At 45.5% G+C, this 19,998-nt stretch overlaps 1 protein-coding gene across 2 annotated transcripts in view; it reads right to left on the bottom strand.

Moving 5' to 3' along the window:
- The window catches only part of TRPM3 (transient receptor potential cation channel subfamily M member 3), a 345,307-nt gene that overhangs the window by 134,729 nt on the left and 190,580 nt on the right, over positions 1-19,998 (bottom strand). For both annotated transcript variants that reach the window (XM_035100060.2, XM_035100062.2), the window contains exons 2-5: positions 15,357-15,436; positions 13,481-13,685; positions 9,495-9,708; positions 7,745-7,869 (exon numbers count right to left, since the gene is read on the bottom strand). In XM_035100060.2, the coding sequence (XP_034955951.2) occupies positions 7,745-7,869; positions 9,495-9,708; positions 13,481-13,685; positions 15,357-15,436 (624 nt within the window). The remainder of the gene's footprint in view (positions 1-7,744; positions 7,870-9,494; positions 9,709-13,480; positions 13,686-15,356; positions 15,437-19,998) is intronic.

The raw sequence follows: 19,998 nt of genomic DNA, 5'->3' as shown, positions 1-19,998 counted from the left end.
AAAACCACGATGTTCACGCCTCTGGGCTCTTTTGAATATCTGGTGATGCCCTTCGGGTTGCAAGGGGGCTCAGCATGCTTCCAGGCCTTCATGCACCACGTCCTGGGGTCCCTACTCTTCAGGAAATGCTTGGTCTTTCTGGATGACATCCTTATTTACTCCAACGACCCAGTGCAGCACGTGAAGGACGTCAGGGAGGTGTTACAGCGCCTGAAGGAGAACCACCTGTATGTGAAGCTGGAGAAGTGCAAGTTTCACACCAAGGAGGTGGACTTCCTGGGCTACAAGCTGTCAGACAAGGGGCTGGCAATGGACAAGGACAAGGTGCAGACCATCCTGGACTGGCACAGCCCCAGGACGCGCAAAGATGCCCAACGCCTACTAGGCTTTGCCAACTTCTACAGGAAGTTCATCAAGAACTTCTCTCGAGTTACGGCTCCCATCACTGACTGCCTGAGAGGCAAGCAGAAGTTCAGGTGGACACCAGAGGCGCAAGCAGCGTTCGAAAGCCTCAAGAGGGTGTTCGCCTCAGACCAGAACCTGTTCCACGTGGTTCAGGACGCGCCCCTACGCATTGAAACAGATGCTTCTGATAAGGCTGTGGGCGCCATTTTGTTGCAACTGGACGCCAACAGAGAGTGGAGACCCTGTGCCTTCTTCTCCAGGAAGTTGACCCAGCCCGAGCGAAACTACACAGTTTTTGATCGGGAACTTCTTGCGATCCACGCGGCGTTCCAGCACTGGAGACACTTCCTGGTGGGCGCCAAGCACCCCATCCAGGTGTGCACAGACCACAAGAACCTGGAGTTCTGGAGAACTGCCAGGGTGCTCAACCAGCGGCAGATACGGTGGGCGGAGTTCTTCTCGAACTTCAACTTCTCCATACACTACATCCCAGGAGAGCAGAATGTCAGGGCGGATGCCCTCTCCCGCAAGCCAGAGTACATGGAGGAGGAGGCGCCACCAGCCCCAAGGCACATTTTCCCCCCGTCGGCATGGTCCTGCGGAGCAGCAGTGGTGAGCGAGGCAGAACTCACAGCACTGACGGCAGCGGATGAATTTGCCAACCGCATCTTCAGAGAACTGAGAGGGGGGAGGGAGCAGGCAAAAGACTTTGCAGAACGCAGAGGGCTGCTTTTCTACAAGGGTGCGCTGTACCTACCCACCACCCAGCTTCGACGTACGGTCCTCAAGCAGATGCACGACAACCCTACAGCGGGGCATTTTGGAAGGGACAAGACCACTCACCTAGTCATGAGACACTTCTGGTGGCCAGGGGTGAGGGAAGATGTTCGAGACTATGTAAGGGGCTGTACCACCTGCCAGCGGGCGAAGGTGGTCAGAGCAGCGCCACCAGGGTTGCTGGAGCCCTTAGCCACACCACACAGGCCGTGGGAAGTGGTGTCCATGGACTTCATCACAGATCTGCCTTCGTCCAGGGGTAAGACTGCAGTGTTGGTGGTGGTGGACCTCATGTCCAAAATGTGTCACTTTATACCGTGTGCCAGGGCAGTCTCGGCAGAAGAGACAGCCAAACTGTTTGTTGATCACATTTTCAGACTGCATGGATTACCTTTAAGGGTTATTTCGGATCGTGGCCGCCAATTTGTTTCCAGGTTCTGGCGGCGGCTCATGAACCTCCTGCAGGTGGAGGTCAGCTTGTCGACGGCTAGACACCCGCAGACCAACGGACAAGCGGAGAGGGTCAACGCCATTCTGCAGCAGTACCTGAGATGCTACGTCAGCCAGCGGCAAACGGACTGGGTGGATCGCTTGCCACTAGCAGAATTTGCCTACAACAATGCAGTGCACGTCTCCACAGGGGTGTCGCCCTTTAAGGCCAATTACGGGCGCGACCTCAGATCTTTCCCAGAGAGGGAGAGGGAGGAGGAGGAGGAGGGCCCACAGGCTGAGGATTGGGCAGAGGAACTGGAGACGGTGCACCAGCAGCTCAGAGAACACTTGGAGAGGGCCAAGGAAGCGTACAAAAAGGGGGCAGATCGCCACAGGCGACAAGGGGAGGTCATCAGGGTGGGGGACAAGGTGTGGTTGTCCTCGGAGGGCCTTCCCACCAGAGGGAGGTGCAAAAAGCTGGCACCCAAATGGCTGGGCCCCTTCACGGTCACGCAACAGGTCAACCCGGTGGCATACAGGCTGGCACTGCCAGAGGACATGAGGGTGCATCCAGTGTTTCATAGATCGCTGCTGTCGCCGTACAGGGAAAGCAGCAGGCTCAGAGACAGCGAACAAACCCCCGAGGGAGGGGGGGAGAGGGAAAGCAGGGAGCAACTCAATGAGGCCACGGCCATCCTGGATTCAAGGTGGGGGGTGGGGGGCCTGGAGTACCTCATGGCATGGGAGGATGCTCCACCGTCCCAGAATGAATGGGTTCCCGCCACTCAGATACAGGAGGAATTCTTGGTGGAAGAATTTCACGCCCTCTTTCCCCACAGACCCAAGCCCTGGCACATGGAAAGGGAGGGGGAGGAGGAGGAGGCACGGGAGAACAGCTCACCATGGCGCTGGGAAGCGGAGTTTGAGGAACCAGAGGATGAGGTATGGGTGTCGCCAAGATCCACCCAGTCAGAGGAAGGAGCAGATTGGCAAAACATTTTTACCCCCACCAGCTCTGACGCCACGGACTTTTTGGGATTCCCGTCCTCCCAGGCGGAAGGGGGGGGCTCGCAGGACTGGGGGGAGGTGTTCACACCAACGGGCTCGGAGAGCACCGAGTTTTTAGGCTTCCAGTCGTCACCGACACATGGGGGGGGCCTGGGGAGGGGTGAAGGAGAGCTTGGGAGGGGGGTGGATGTGAGGGACAGGGGATATCGCGAAGTCCCTCCCCTCCTGAGTTCAAGCCCGTCCCCGAGCAAAGGGGAAAGCAGGGAGAGTTCCGATTCCAGTGGGGAAGCAGGAAGTCGTGTCCGAGGCTCAGGCAAGGTAGAGGAGCCAGGGTCCCAGGTGGGACAGGAAGGGGCAAGTAAGGGGGGAAGACCCATCCCCCCAACTCCAGAATTACGCAGGAAGAGGAGGGGCAAGAGGATGGGTCTGCCAAAGCTTTTGTGTTGGAGAAAGACGCGCCAAAAGCCATTAGGAGGTTCTGAAACCGACTGACAACATCGCTCCGTGTAAATAGCAATGACTTGAGCACTGTAAATACGCAGCACCAATAAAAGAATAAAATGCAGAGCTGCGTAGCGTCGTTACTCTGAAGTAGTCCACTCCGGCCACTGTGACAATAATGTTGCCCTAATATCTGTTGCACTTCAATTTTGAGAAACACAGTGAGATTATTTCTTTCCCTTTTACCACATTAGCTCCTACATGTTCAATATTGAGGATTATCCCTGCCTCCGAGTCAGGTCTTGACCGGATGTATACTGGAATCAGCAAGGGAGACCCACATGACCTTGAAGTGCTGTTGTGCAATGCCAGGTCAATGATTCATAAGACCACTGACATCCATGACTTGATCGTGGATGGAGGACTTGACCTGTCCTTGCTGCTGCTTGTCCGCCAGGTTTCTCATATGCACAGCAACGCAGGTCATATGGGCGGGGAGGAGGTCACTGCAATGATTTTTAGGAAGTCACTGGTTTACACCAAGCATCATATTGGGAGGATCCCATTTCTCTGAGTGCATGTTCTGGAAGTTGGGCAATAGGGGCAGTACAGGATTCCTTTTGGTGTACCGACCTCTTCGCTGCACCAAGGATTCCCTGTCCGAGCTGTTTCAGGTCATGACAGATGTTCTCCTGGAGACACCTAGCTTGGTTGCCTTGGGGATTTTAACACCCATGCCAACACAACCTTACAAGGGGCTGCCTGGGACTTCGTGGAAAGCATGGCCTTCATGGGGCTGTCCCTGAATAAGTTTGGCCCAACTCACAGTCACAGACATGCCTTAGACCTGATGTTCACCTCTATGGATGTGGGTGATCTAACACTAAGTACTTCTCTGCAACACTTCATCAGGGAGATCATCAGGGGGTTTGGGCTGGGTGTTCATCAGTATGCGGATGATACCCAGCTCTACCTCTTTTAAATCAGAACCAGTGAAGGCAGTGAAAGTCCTGTGTGAGTGTCTGGAGGCGGTTGGAGGATGGATGGTTGCTAACAGATTGAGGTTGAGGACAGGGAGCGGGCAGGTGTGGAGGACTCCCTGGTCCTGAAAGGTGTAACTGTGGCTCTGAAGGATCAGGTGCGCAGCCTGGAAGTCATTTTGGACTCCCAGCTGTCCATGGAGGCACAGGTTAATTCTGTGTCCAGGGCAGCTGTCTACCAGCTCTATCTGGTACGCAGGCTAAGACCCTACCTGCCTGCGGACTGTCTCGCCAGAGTGGTGCATGCTCTGGTTATCTCCCGCTTGGACTACTGCAATGCGCTCTACATGGGGCTACCTTTGAAGGTGACCCAGAAACTACAACTAGTCCAGAATGCGGCAGCTAGTCTCGTGACTGGGAGTGGCTGCCGAGACCACATAACACCGGTCCTGAAAGACCTACATTGGCTCCCAGTACGTTTCCAAGCACAATTCAAAGTGTTGGTGTTGACCATTAAAGCCCTAAACAGCCTTGGTCCAGTATACCTGAAGGAGCGTTTCCTCCCCCATTGTTCTGCCCGGACACTGAGGTCCAGCGCTGAGGGCCTTCTGGCGGTTCCCTCACTGCGAGAAGCCAAGTTACAGGGAACCAGGCAGAGGGCCTTCTTGGTAGTGGCACCTGCCCTGTGGAATGCCCTCCCATCAGTTGTTAAGGAAATAAAAAACATCTGAAGGCAGCCCTGTTTAGGGAACTTTTTTATATTTTATTTTATTTTTAATATTCTGTTGTGAGCCGCCCAGAGTGGCTGAGGAAACCCAGCCAGATGGGCGGGGCATAAATAAATAAATAAATAATAATAATAATAATAATAATAATAATAATAATAATATCAAAGTTCAATTTGGATAATTGTTTTCTCAGTCTAACAGAAGCATCCCAAAATCTGAAGTGTACCGGTATTTTACTTCCAAGAACATAAGAAGGCTGAGTAAGGGTTTTTTATTATGGTTGTTGACAGTAAAAAATTAGCTGCTAGCAAATCCAGTCTTGTTTTTCTATGGCGTCTTGTAACTTACATATTGTTTTCACTTTCTAGTTGAAAGGTAATGTTGCTTCCAACTATTATCCTCAGACAACACTCAAAACCGCAATGGAAAGGAATCACAATGATGACATTTATAGTGCCAGATAGATTTCAAAAATTATGCCTGAAAGCATATTCAAGCCTGATGTTGTAAAAAACTAGATTTCAACGGGTGCATGTGCCAAAGGTACCAAATATTAAAATTACCTGAGATATAACATGCGGTCTGATCCTATGTGTGTCTACTTAGGAGTAAGTCCCACTGAGTCTCAAACATGCATGCATGGGATTTCAAAACTATGCCTTCTTTAGTGTTCTTTGAAAGTTACAGTAGCATCATGGGAGTCACTTCTCTGTCATTTCTTCCCATAGCGCTGCTGTACCATCAAAGGCCTGTGATTACATTTATGGGTGCATAGAACACTATGAAGCTGTCACCTGAGAAAGATCAGGGAGCAACTTTGCAGTAAATATCACTTACTTGCAGGCATCACTGTTGCAGCCATTAAAAACAGTGCCCAAACATGTTGCAAGAACTTTGACTGAACAGGTGTCTAATATTTGAAGAGGAAACTCTGCTGAAAGAGCCAGATTCATTGCAGCTCAAAGTGGGGCGAGTGTAAAAGCAGCTTAAGATCCTAAATCAGACTATTCATGCAAGTTGTGAGACACAATTTTCATAGTTCTTCAACCATATTGGACCACCATAGTGGACTACAGTAGCCCACACAGTTGTAGCTTTCTTTCTGTTTCTCTCCCCTCACTGTCCAAGAGCATCACACCATTTAAGCAAAACATAACACAAAATAGCAATTCAAATCTGGATAAAACAGAGAAACATATTTAACTTTAAAATATATCATTCTCATGCATGCAGACTTGCATACACCTTCCGTGTCTCCAATTCATGTGCTAATTTTTTGCCTCCCTTTTTGCCTCCAGCTGTGTACAGATAACAAAACCAGTTGCTTGAACTGTCATAAGCAAAAGTTGGTAAGTGGCCATTATATATAAAACTCAGCCACGGACTAATTATGCAGTGTGATCGCTACTCAAAGACACAATTCAGAACTTATAAGCTGAGTGCAGGAAAAGAATACAATTTTGGATTTTGCTGCATAAATCATTGTTCCTAGTAATTATACGTTTCTCTGCCAGGTGTCTAGCAACATTTTCTAGCAAAAATTACCTCATATCATATCCCTACAGAACCTGTTAGAACTAATTATTTGTATAAGCTCCAAGTACACTGTTACTGAATTTCATCCTTTGTGATATAGCTTTGATTTAATCAAGCAATACTCTTGCTGAAGGATATACCTTCATTCCTCCCCATCATAGAAGCAGAGAACCTAGCTGTTAAACCTGTAAGAGAACTGAAACGGAGTGGCGGCAAGGAAAATAACAAAAAGTTCTTTTTCAGCCTTGCTTGCAGGCAGCAATTGCAAGTATCAACGCAAAGCATAAAGAGTGGCAGCAGGTGTGTGAATGTGAGCGAGGCAATCTTAGAAGATTATTCTCCATTCTTTTCTTCAGAAGAGTAAGGATGCTTCCAGACAGATGTGGATTATGTGATTGCTGCTACTCATGCATGGAGGTGGTTTGCGGCATCCACATAATGTCATTCGCAACAAAATACCTATTTAATACTTTCCATGTTTGCTTACTTTCACATTTGCATGGTGTGTGGTGTAGTGGCGGGAGCTTTAGACTTCGGCCACATTCACACCAGACATTTAAAGCACCTTGATACCACCTTAAATAGTCATAGCTCTCCCCAAAGAATTCTGGAAACGGTTGTTTCTTCAGGGTGCTGAGAGTTGTTACGAGGCCCTTATTCCCCTCACAGTGCTCCAGTTCTCAAGAGTTCTCTGTGAAGAGGGACTGGCTATTAACATCTAATGAATTGTTAAACCACTCTGGAAATCGTAGCTTGGTACTATTGAAGGGAAATAGGGGTCTCCCCTTGACAAATGACAGATCCCAGAATATTTTGGAGGAAGCCTTGACTGTTTACGTAGCAATGTTAGGTGGTAGCAATGGCATAAGAGGATAGCTATATGTCCTTTCTAAATGATCATTTCCCTCTTCCTCAGAGTGACACCCTCCTTTCCTGAGACCCTCATTCTCCATGACAGCAGGGCAGCTATCAACCTGGGAGCAGGGCAAAGCCCATATACCAGGCTCCCTTCCTCTCTCCGCTTTTCAGGTCTGCCACCTTGACTATTTCCTAGAGAGCCAGGGGCACATTGCACAGAAGACACACCCACTGGCGGAGGAACGGGGATGCAGAGGGAGCATACCGCCCCCGGCACCACTAATCCGGTAGGGTGCCATCACGGCAGCCCCCCGGACATGCTCCGTGCACCCCCCCACGCGCTGGGCGACACTCCCCCACAGGCAGCGCACAATGCCCCCAGAATGAGTGCCATGCCCCTGCGGGCAGAGCACCACGCCCTTGCAGGCAGTGTACCATGCCCCCCGGGGCGCCAGCAGAGAATGCAGCTTCACCACTGGACACACCCACAACTTCTGGCCTGCCCAAGAAGATCTGGAAAACCCAAACTTCAAGGACATATTGGCAAAGCAAAGCACTGCAAGAGATCTAGAGACTTACATCCTTGCCAATCAGATCCTCTTGATTTTCTACAATTCCCCAAGGAGCTATTCCAATAGTGCAGATCTTCCCTCTTGACTTGGAGGCATGGTCTTTCAGTGCATCACCAACATGCCGAATAACTCCTGTAAGAGAAAAGCAATGCTAGTACATGATAGAGGATAAATATTGCCAACCTTTGTAACATGTATGTGTGGATGTAGTTCTAACACCACGTATGGTTTATGGCAAAATATCAAAATAATCCCCCAGTCAAAACAAAACAAAACATGTGTGTAAAGGTAAAGGGGCCCCTGACCATCAGGTCCAGTCGTGTCTGACTCTGGGGTTGCGGCGCTCATCTTGCTCTATAGGGCGAGGGAGCCGGTGTTTGCCCGCAGACAGCTTCTGGGTCATGTGGCCAGCATGACAAAGCTGCTTCTGGCGAACCAGAGCAGCGCACTGAAACGTCGTTTACCTTCCCGCCGGAGCGGTCCCTATTTATCTACTTGCACTTTGATGTGCTTTCGAACTGCTAGGTGGGCAGGAGCTGGGACCGAGCAATGGGAGCTCACCCCGTTGCAGGGATTCAAACCACCGACCTTCTGATCAGCAAGCCCTAGACTCTGTGGATTAACCCACAGCGCCACCTGGGCCCCAGTAAAAACAAAACAAAACATTTGTGTAAGTAGCAGTAAATAGGTATAACTTTACCTTTCTGTGGTTCTATACTTTAAAAAAGATTGTGATAGAAAATCTCAAACATTGAGTCTTACAAACAAATTATGTAGCTGGAATAAGTCTTGAAAATTAAACGGGAGAAAGTCGTCCACTGTGCCATGCAAGCAGAAGCTCTGGAGATGACAGAGGAACTGCAAGCTTGTCTATGTCTTCCACTGCTCACTTGCCTTCACACAAAAATTGCTGGGTACAGAGACTATACCTTTAAAGCACATTTGAAGCATATTGTTTCCCTCAAAGAATTCTGGGCACTGTCGTTTTCCCTTCACAGATTTACAATTCATAGCAACCCTTAACAAACAACAGTGCCCAGAATTATTTGAGGGGGAATCTCCTTTATAGATAAATTATCTACACAGCCTTGGCTTACAGAAAAGATGTGACTGAGGAGGGGGAAAGGAAATTATGGCCCAGTTTGGGCATTATGGTAAATCATTATTGATGGCTTATGGTGGATGTGCTGATCTCACATGCTTTGCTGCTCTCCACCAGCCCAGGGAAGAAACAAACCACAATCTGTGACTTGGAGTTAGGTCTGAAACAGTGATTACCGTTTGCTTTGCTCTAATAAACTACAATCTGCAGTGAAGGTTTGACTTGACTTGCTGAATGTGGGTTTTTCTAATAGCAGCTTTCCTCCCAATGCAATTGGCAATGAGGTGGGATTTTTTTCATGATTGGGGAAAGGGTTAAAGTCCTATCCCTATCTAGACCCTGCTAAGAATATACTATGCACTTTTAAAAACATATTTTTGTTGTTGTTGTTGTTTAGTTGTTTAGTCGTGTCTGACTCTTCGTGACTCCATGGACCAGAACACGCCAGGCACTCTTGGCAAAACATGTATTTAACGCCACATTTAGTTTGAATGATGTCTAGATAGAAATGTATTCAATGGACATAATGCTGTCTGCATCATTTAATGCAGTGACAGGATTTTTCCCCAGGATCCTGGGACCATGAAAAAGCTTTTTATGTCACAGAAAGGATTCCATCTGCTCCAGGGATTTCATTCTGCCAGGTTTTTGTTACCTGTGTTTACTCCTCCGGTAAATATCCATGCTCCAGTTGTCATGGCAGCTTTAATGAGGCCTTTCCCAAAGACTTGCTTGAGCTTTGGCTGAAGTTCAAAATTCTGGAGACCTCCATGCACAGAGATGAGAAGTTTGGGAAGTTCAAGCTGCCATTCCTTGGTCATCAAGTGTAGAAGAAGATCAGGCTTTGTGTCAAAAGACACACGAACATACTACAGAAGGAAGGGCATTGATTTGAAACAAAAGCAAAGAGTGAAGGCGAGAAGCTGGTAATACACATGCAGCTGGAATATTTACACTTGATCTTAGCCAAAAGACTGAGAAGCATCATCATTCCATGAGTTAGAAAGACATGGGAATAATTCATTAGCATTTTACTGAACTTCTGTACAATGGAATTTATGTGGAAGTTAATATTAAACCAGATCTCAGAAGCATTTGGTTGAAAATCCATCTGTTAATATATAGTTTGAAGAGAAGTGTTACTTAACCAAATAAAATGAAAAATACAGACTCAAGAGAGATGATTTTGCTTAGTTGATTTTCCAGGGGTTGGCAGACCAGCTGTCTGCAAAGGCCTTCTTAGGTGCCCCCAGGGTGAACAATAATCTACAGATTCCTGTATTTCTTTTTTCCTTCCTTTTCCTTTTTAATGTACGCTTCCAGTATTTTTTAAAAACCTGAGACATGAGTCAAAACTGAGAGAGAGGAGGAAAACATATGTATGTTTGTATGGACTGTGAGAGGGAGATAAAGTGTGTGAGAGAGAGGTGGAGGAAGGGAGGGATGAACATGCTCTCTCTCTCTCTCTCTGTGTGTGTGTGTGTGTGTGTGTGTCGTGTGTGTGTGTGTGAGAGAGAGAGAGAGAGATGCCAAGCATGAGCATGTGTTAGAGAGTGTGATGTGCCCACTTGTTGTTATCAGACTGATCTAAAGAATGGCAAAACCTACTCAGCTCACTCCAAAGTAGCCATGGAGCAACCTGCTAATGAACTCAGGAGAGTTTACAAGTCATATAGCATAGGAATCTGCAGGGCTGGTGTGTCCATTTAGACGAACTAGGCAGTTGCCTAGAGCACGTAAATGGAGGGGGCGCAAATCCCTGCACAAACCCCGCGCCACCGCTGCCCTCCCACAGCGTGCGCTCACGCTCCTCCCGCCTATGGAGGTCCTATGGAGCGCGAGCCAAAAGGAGAGCTCAGTGCACTCCCGCCTATGGAGGGGATGCTGTGAGCTCCTCAGCGGCTGCAATGAGTGAGCGGTGGCGGCGGCAGCGCCCGTAGCTGAAGCCTTCAGCTATGGGCGCTGCTGCTGCTGCTGCTGCCGCCGCCGCTCGCTCGCTTACTCGCTGCAGCCACCGCTGAGGAGCTCGCAGCATGCCCTCCATAGGCGGGAGGGCACTGAGCTCCCCTTTTGGCATGCACTCCTCCTGCCTATGGAGGGGACGCAGGGGCGCCAGGAGGTGATTTTGCCTAGGGCGCAAAAAGCCCTAGCACCGGCCCTGGGAATCTGTGTCAAGTTGCTTTGAGCAAGTCACTGGCTGCTTTCAGAGGAAACCATAAACCAGGCATCCCCAAACTGCGGCCCTCCAGATGTTTTGGCCTACAACTCCCTTGATCTCTAGCTAACAAGACCAGTGGTCAGGGAAGATGGGAATTGTAGTCCAAAACACCTGGAGGGCCGAAGTTTGGGGATGCCTGCCATAAACTATGTGGATGGGCCAAAGCAAATCTCAGCTTCTCAAACTCCTCTCTCCACTCTTTCCCTCTAACATGGCCATAAAGAGGTTTCACTTTCATTTTTATCTGATGGCTTAGAACAAATGGCTTAGAACAGAGGGCAACTGGAGAGAAGGAAGAGTTTGTTGTTACCTCCAAATGCAACCACTCTCAGTCTCATCTCTCTAATAATATTATTGTGAGGATCAAACAGGGTAAGAATTTGAAAGTGGCTTCTTTCTTCTGCACTGGAAAAACTGAACTGTAGTTTACAGTGGACTGATGAACCAGAATGGATATGGCTTGATTTATACGAAAATTCACAATTGTGGCACAGTTATTTTTGAAGATGATGAACCGGCAACACCATTAATGCTATCACTTACAGGACAAGAAGAATAAATGCAGTGCTGTGGCCTCAGGTTTACTAAATTATATTGAAATGGACAAGCACATTCAGTGCACAATGTCTAGCTCTAATAATGATTTTCTCAAACATGGTAGCAGTCAGAAAGTACCTGTATTAGATTGTAGAAAGAGTTTATTCAATGTTTGCTAGAGGAGCAAGTGCCAGGCCTGCCCAATTGTTTCTCTTCATGCCTACAGCACTGCAGTTAAAAGCCAAGGGCAGTTAGGGACCTTGACATGCCATAATCAAGGTTAACAAGCTTCAGTGAGAATGAAGGGTTGCCATGTGATTTTGTGTTGTTGAAAGACAAGTTTCTGGGTTTGAGGAATTTGGCTTTTTAAGCTTCAAATAGAATTTTATAACTATTGCAATGAATAAAGTAGTAATACAATTCTTCAAAAAATGCCATTTCCTAATCTTTGTCAGTCAAACTCTGTATGGGTCAATTTGTAGGTAGCTGCCATGAACTTCCTGAATGCCTCTTTCTGGGGCTCATTACTTTTGCCAATTAGCAGTTATTCTACACAGCATTGTAGACAGCATTAACGTCAAGGAAATTTGAACAGAATCTTGCCGTTTAACCATAAAAATACTAACCAGGCAAATGCTACCAGGTAATGTGGCCAGCCTTCAGTAAAGCTATCATGTTGATTTGAAAAAGATAATCAATAGAAATAAATTTCAAGGGAACATAAAGCAAAACAACTATAACTGCAAATATAACTGCATCTTCCCTCAGCAAAGTATCTTCTTTCTGTGCAGCGAACAAATTACTTTTATGGAGATAAGCTGCAAATTTATAAAACCACATATAGAGGTTTGCATTGTGTTTAAAGTTACATCAGTATCTAACAGTGCCTGATGTTTTCCTTGGAAGTTTGACAATAAGCATTCCTTCATTTAATAAATGTGACACACTGCACTGCAGATTTAATTTGGTTATTCTATATTAAAGAAGAACAATTTTAATAAACAATACATTTCTGTTACATTTTTTCCTGCTGCAGTGGGAGGTGATCTGCTGCTCACCCATCAGCAAAGCTGATAAAACTTTTATTTTATTTGGCAACAGTATCTAGTCCTCTGGGGTCACTTTATTCAAAGCTGTCAGGCCCACATTTATCTCCAAAAACTACTATTTGCCAACAATGTGAAACATCTTCCTACTGAACATGAGCTCACTGTAAAACTGAGCAGAGTCTTTTGTATTGTATTAGAACTTGCCTTACAATTGTAGGGAAGAACAAGATAGATGCCTTCCTAGAGATGGAGGGCAGACACATGGAAACACTGCTGAGAATGAAAGCCATGCATTGGCTCTCCACTCCTTTGGATTTTATTGTATTCCAATATAATTACACTTAAGTCCCTTGCCTAACTGCAACCATGATTGGAAAAACATTTAGGAAGTACAGAGTCAGTCTATTGGTTCAGCTAGCTCAGTATTGTCAACCCTGATTGGCTGTGGATCCAGAGCAGTCTCCCCTTGCCCTACATGAACATGTTAAGGATTGAAGCTGGAATCCTTTGCATGTACAGCATCTGTTTTGTGACTGAGCTGTGGTTCTTGGCCACATTTTCCCACACACCCATGTTTCTCCCTCTTCCCCACTGCTATTTCCCCCCACTGGCTAGCTTTTAGGTTGCAAGGCTCCTTGGAAACATGAATCTGCCCATATTACCCATGCAACTCTGTAATGCATCAATGATGCTAATGCACAAGGAGGAATAATCTTCACCCTTCCCTAGAATGTGCACCCAAGATACACACACACACAGAAATAAAAGCAAACGTGAAGTAAGGAACGTACGAAGTAAGGACCCCGTTCTGGTCCAAATTATGAGGGTTTTACTTACCATGGCTTTATTCGAGTGACCTCCACCTTGGAACTCAATGGTTCCAAAAGCATCGGTGGGGCTGAGCTGAGTGTGCTTGCTGATTGACCACTTCTCCGACTGGATGTCATTTCGAGCGAGCCGACTTTCGTTCTTCTCATTCTGAATAATGGAGATGCTTGGAGTAAGTCCCACATGTTGACCTATTAGGCGCCCACAGCAACACCTATGGCATCAAGCAAAAATTACTTGTATTTCTTCACAAAGAAGCAGACGAGATTAAATTAAGTCATTGAGGATATTGAAGTAAAACACTTCAGTCTTCAAAACAGTTTCCCTCTCAGTAGACTGATAGTTAGGATACAAAGATCGGTGAAGACAACCACACAGAACCCCACAATAACTTTAATAAAGGTGCTGTCCCAGCTTTTCTTATCCCTCTTGGAGATGCTATACCTGCCAACATTCTCTTTAAGAAAGTACTATTCAAAGGTACACGCCTGGTCACTCTGACACAGCTTTTTTTTGCATATCAACTTTAATTTGCATGACTTTATTTCCACAGGCTCCAAGGTAAATGTCAAATGAAACCATGGCCCTCTAGATGCTGCTGCACTACAAATTCCATCTTGTGGAGTTCAACATCTGGAGGCCCACCAGTTCCTCATCTCTCTTCACAGGCAAACTGGCCAAATATTGGCCAAATTGCGAACTAGTACCAACTTTGGAATGCTCTATATGAACTGCATAGCCAGATTATGAAATTACCTTTCTACAACTGTTTTTGTCTTATTGCAAGCAAACACCCACAAGAAATACCCCAAAGCCATATCAGGCTGCAACAAATGCCCTCAGCCCCAGCCTTTGTACGTCAGCATGCCTTTAACTTACATGAAACCACGGCAAGAGAGACACTGTGGAAAGGTTATATTGCAGTGATTTCAAGTAGGTTAAACATGAGCTTACACAAACAGAATTAATTGATACAATAAATATTTTTGCCACATTGGGCTAACAGAACTTGAAAACATTTAAATTTCCATGATACTTTAAGGAAATTACACTTTTTAAAAAATGGAAAATTGTAAGAAATGGTCATTTAAATATTGTCCCGACTTCTTTTCAAAGGCTGTATTACGTTAAATGTGTTCAACTTGAAGATATTTTACTTATAATGGAGTATTATCTGTCAGCATACTTATAATGTATTATCTGTCAGCATTCATCTTTTTCATGCAAGAACAGCGATATCTCTAACCTGAAGTATTTTTTTGGGTAAAGGAAAATGATTATTATTAAATTTGTATACCGCCCTTCATCCAAAAATCACGGCAGTTCACAACATAAAAATACAAAATTAGAACATAAAATACATAATAAGAACAAAAACAAACCAATACTCCCACAAAGACATCTAAAAGGACATAGAATATTAATTAGCCAAAGACCTGGTTAAAGAGCTACATTATGGTCAAATTGATATTGTGTCCATCTTAGTTTAACAACATTTCTTGCCTGTCAATTACAGTCATAGCTTGGGTTACGGCCGCTTCAGGTTGCACGTTTTCGGGTTGCGCACTGCGGCGAACCCAGAAGTCCCGGAACGGGTTACTTCCGGGTTTCGGTGCTCATGCATGTGCAGAAGTACTAAATCATGCTTTGCGCATGTGCAGAAATGCCGAATCGCGACCCGCGCATGCACAGATGTGGTGCTGCGGGTTGCAAATGCTGCGGTTTGTGAACATGCCTCCTGTAGGGATCATGTTCGCAGCTTGAGTGTCCACTGTACTAGAATAGAACTGTTTCTTCTCTGACAGGTATCAAAAGCCCAAGATATGATAGGTTAAGTATAAGCTGTCATGAAAAGCAAGTTCATTGACAAAAGCCATGCCATTACCTATGGGGGTCTTTGGTGCTGGGTATGATGTGAACACATTCCCTTTTGTAAAATGCTCTTTCTATCCATGACTTCTGAGCCTGAAAAAGAGATGAATAAAAAATCCATAAAATAAATTTCCTGTTCAATATCATTTTTAAAGTACAACAAAGCATTTAACATAGGATGCTCCACAGTAGCAAAGTTTAGGGGTTGTGTTTTTCAGCAAAAGGCTCCACTGGCATTCCCTGTGGGGCTTGATGGATTGCATACTGCATTCATATTAATATAATTACTAAAATAAAATAAATGGAAATAACGATACATTAAACCTCTCCAATTGGTGAGAAACCCCTTGACATTACATTCTTTTTGCTGTTTTGAAATCACTTAAAACAACTATTTTGCATGGGGATCACTGAACACATCGGACTTCTTAGTTAAGTCAAAGGCCTTCTCGGTGGTGGCGCCCGCTCTGTGGAACGGCCTCCCATCAGATGTCAAAGAGAAAAACAGCTACCAGATTTTTAGAAGACATCTGAAGGCAGCCCTGTTTGGGGAGGCTTTTAATGTTTAATAAATTATTGTATTTTATTTTTCTGTTGAAAGCCGCCCAGAGTGGCTGGGGAAACCCAGCCAGGTGGGCGGTGTATAAATAATTATTAAGTTCAGAATCCATTTGTTTAGTGGATTCTGATATGTGATAAACAGGGAATCCAGAAACAGAAAGGAAACAAATAAGAACATCATCTGTAGAATCCCAAGGTGTGGAATGGATTTTGTTCTGCTTCGCAACCAGAAATATTTGTGAAATTTTGTCAACATTCAAAAGTTCTTTCTGGCACCAGATTAACACCAGCACCACACACTTGTACACATCTCTTTAGAAACCATCCATCCAAGTGGGACACAGCTGGAGAGTCCTTAAGTGACAGTGCTAAGTATCAGCCCTTTCCTTCCTGTAGTGGAACATCATCATTTCCACTGGGGACATAGGAGGAAACCTGCTCTAACTTTGTCTATTCCTATAGGTGGGTTGTTGCTTTTTAAGTTTGTTTCTGTTACCTTTCTGTGTTATATCCCATTCAAAGATATATATCTGTGTTATATCACATTCTCAACAAAAAAAAAAAAAAACATTAACAAGAGAGGAGGACGTAAGAAGCACCAAACAAGAGGGGCCACAATATAAAACAGCAGTTATATTTGAACAGCAGCAGGCCACGTTGTGCCGGAAAAAGAACAAGAATGCTAAAAATGCATTGAGTTCCATACAGCTGGGTAATTTAAGACTCTGGACTTAATGATTTTATGATGTCTTCCTTTAGATACCCTTGTGAATCACTTCAGTGCTGAAGCACACAATTAGCATTTTTCTTCCCTCCTGTACCCCATTCCATGATTTACAACTGCATCCACATGCAAAAAACAAACAAAAAGCAGTTTTCCAACCCTGATTAAAAAGAAGAAATACTCTGATGACAAGGGTAAATAAAATTGAGTTTGTTTCTCTTGTCCTGATGATAAACAGGGAACAAGCACCATTTTGTTGTAGCAAATGATCATATAATACAGAGATTTCCAACCTTTCTGAGTCCAAGGCTCCCTTGAGCAACTACATTCTTTCTGCGGCTCCCTTGTGGGGCTCAGGAGCCCAGTTATGCCACCCCTTGCCTGCAGAGCTGGCAGCCCCTCAGCCCCTTTTCAACAGCTTCTCTTGTGGAGTGTTCCCTCAGCCTCCTCCCCTCTTCCCTCTCCTTGGGAGTCCTCTGGGCAGCCACTGCTGCCACCCCTGGTCTCTGAGCTGCCCCCCCCCCCCCCCCGCCCCAAAGGCAACATTCATCTGCAGAGTTTACAGCCAGGGCCGCTGCAATAAACAGCTGTGCAAGCCTTTGGGAGCCAGAGGCGCAAGAGGGCTTCAGAGGAGGGAGGGAGGGAAAGAGGGACAGAGGCCAGTGTTGTCTTGGCACCCCTGACCATCCTTCAGGGCACCCTAGGGTGCCATGATACATTGGTTGAAAACAACTGATATATTAAAATAAAAATTAGCACCTATAACCATGTACACCTCTTGTCTGCCCCCTGACTATATAACATTTTACTAAAGAAGAAGAAAAGGGGTGCTATGATGACCCAGTGTTAGCCCTGGCAGGATTTGGCATGTCCACGCCACCCCAGGGGCTGATGTAGGGCCTGTTTACCATATCCCATCATCTGCTGCTCTTTAGGTGGTCATTTTAACCCCCATCCCCCAATGATGTGGATTTCAGGCCAGGGGTCAAGCCCTAGCTGAGTCACTCCTTTAGCTAGACTGCCTTTTGAGATTCACTGCTCTATTTATTTCTCTTCTAGTATTATTATTATTTTTGCCCATTGGCAACAACCTCTGAGAGGAACATGCTTTCTGAATCATGTACCATGAACAGAAGCTAGTATCACCCTTAATCTGTATCTAGCAGCATGCAAAGATAACAAAAAGCCCAGAAATGAACAAGCAAAAAAGCATGCAAATCTGCTCATTCTGGAGAAGCCATTCACTATGTGGATGCTATCTTTAAAAAGAGCAGCTGGTATGAACAGAGTTTTTTTGTTCTCAAGTAGAGTGGGTGTGCACTGGGTCAATAGGGAAAACTAGCAATAACATAAGTTTTATAATTATATAATAATTATTTTCATTTTCTAACAACACAATTCTATGCACTTTGACTCAGAAGTGGGTAAGCGGGTAAGCCTAAGTAGCCTATTTCAAGTCAATATGATGTTTTAAATAATTAATCTAAGGACAAAAAGTACCACTGTAGCAATTAAGAGATGTCCTCCCTCCCTCCCTCCCTTTCTATCTCTGAATTTAGATATACAGACGAATGCCCTGTTAGACGAATTTTTTGCTATACGAATAGGATTTGCGATCGGAGGTTGCCTCGCAAGACGACGAGGTTTTCTATGGCCGCCGCTTCATCTTGCAAAGCGTGGCCATAAAAACCTCCGATTACAAAACCTACAGGGTATTCCTCTAGCGAAAGGGGAACCAGCTGTAGCGTGGAAAGAAGGCAAAGGAAGATGAGCTGTCAGCACCTATCAGCTGATCTTCCTTTGCCTTCTTTCCGCACTACAGCTGGTTTTCCTTTGTGTTCCGCTGGTCTCTGCTGGTTGCTGCAAGCAGTGAAGGGCAACCGGCAGAGACCAGCGGAACACAAAGGGGAACTAGCGCGGGAAGAAGGGGGGAAGTGGAGGAACGATCCGTTCCTCCGCCTTTCCCCCACCCTGCCTGTCACACAGCTGGGATGGGACCCTTGTTCCCATCACTTTTAGAAAACATATGCAAAGAAACAAAATGCATTCAAAGATGTTGATTAGAGCTGATGAGATTTACATGAGTGCTTATAGTAGCTATAGGCTATGTGATAAAAAACACTGTTGCTACACAGTTACCATGGTGCAAGTGTAAACATGAAAAGAAGGAATAGGATGCATTAAATGCCATTTATACCTAAAACAGCAGCCCAGGCCCTTGAATATATTTCCTGATACTTCATGCCCTGGCAAAAACATCAGCTTTGAAAAATCAATTGCCATAGTTCATTTCTGACTAGAAGGAACAGTGTTTGTTCCAATCTTCAGGTTATATATGAATTTTTCAGAAGTAAAGCTTTTCATAAATGAATACCCTATAAAATATCATCGGAACAGTAAAAGACTATAGAGATATCAAAATGATTTTAGTACCAGATTATATTTTAATGATTCCCTCTTTAGTTTCCTACATCCACCCTACAATGGGAAAGCCAAGTGTCGCTGACTCTCTGATCTTAAATTCGTTAAGCAAACCTGCAAACAAGTCAAAATGCAGCCCTTACTAAAGAAGGAAGTATTGGTTGTTTCTCACATCCCAGGAAAATGGGATAGTAGAGCACACATTCCCAGAACAAGGCTTGGCTAATGCTAAGAGCATGAAAGGAAATTATGAATGTTGGGGTCTTGGAAAATGCTTATTTTATGGAAACACACTGTTCTTCTCCTTGGAGTGTGTGTGCATCTGTGTAATTGTTGCCTTATGAAAGGATTACATACTAAGAGAAAATGAAAAAAATATCCTTCCAGCAGCACCTTAGAGCAGTGTTTCTCAATCTTTTTTGGGCCACGGCACACTTGTTCTGTGAAAAAAATCACGAGGCACACCACCATTAAAAAAGTTAAAAAAATTAACTCTGTGCCGCCCTATATTATAATTATGACTGTAAGAAACACTTGCCAAATATTGCTTTCCGGCGGGTCAGTGTTGTGTATTGGTGGCCGCCAGGCTCGTTTGCACTGAGCTTTGGGAAAGAGGTGGAGAAATATTGCTTTCCGGCGGGTCAGTGTTGTATATTGGCGGCCGCCAGGCACGTGACAATGCAAATCGCCCTTCTCGCCGCCGCACGTCGCGGCACACCAGCCAGCGTCTCGCAGCACACTAGTGTGCCGCGGGACAGCGGTTGAGAAACGCTGCCTTAGAGACCAACTAAGTTTGTCATTAGTATGAGCATTTGTGTGCATGCACACTTCTTCAGATACACACTTCAGCATGCTCACGAAAGCTCGTACCAATGACAAACTTAGTTGGTCTCTAAGATGATGCTGGAAGGATTTTTTTTTTGTTTCGACTACGTCAGACCAACACGAT

Source organism: Zootoca vivipara, chromosome 11 (genome assembly GCF_963506605.1).
Source record: "Zootoca vivipara chromosome 11, rZooViv1.1, whole genome shotgun sequence".
In the NCBI taxonomy this organism is placed as follows: Eukaryota; Metazoa; Chordata; class Lepidosauria; order Squamata; family Lacertidae; genus Zootoca; species Zootoca vivipara.
Note: the sequence above shows the minus strand (reverse complement) of the source record. Positions and strands in the feature narration are given on the sequence as shown.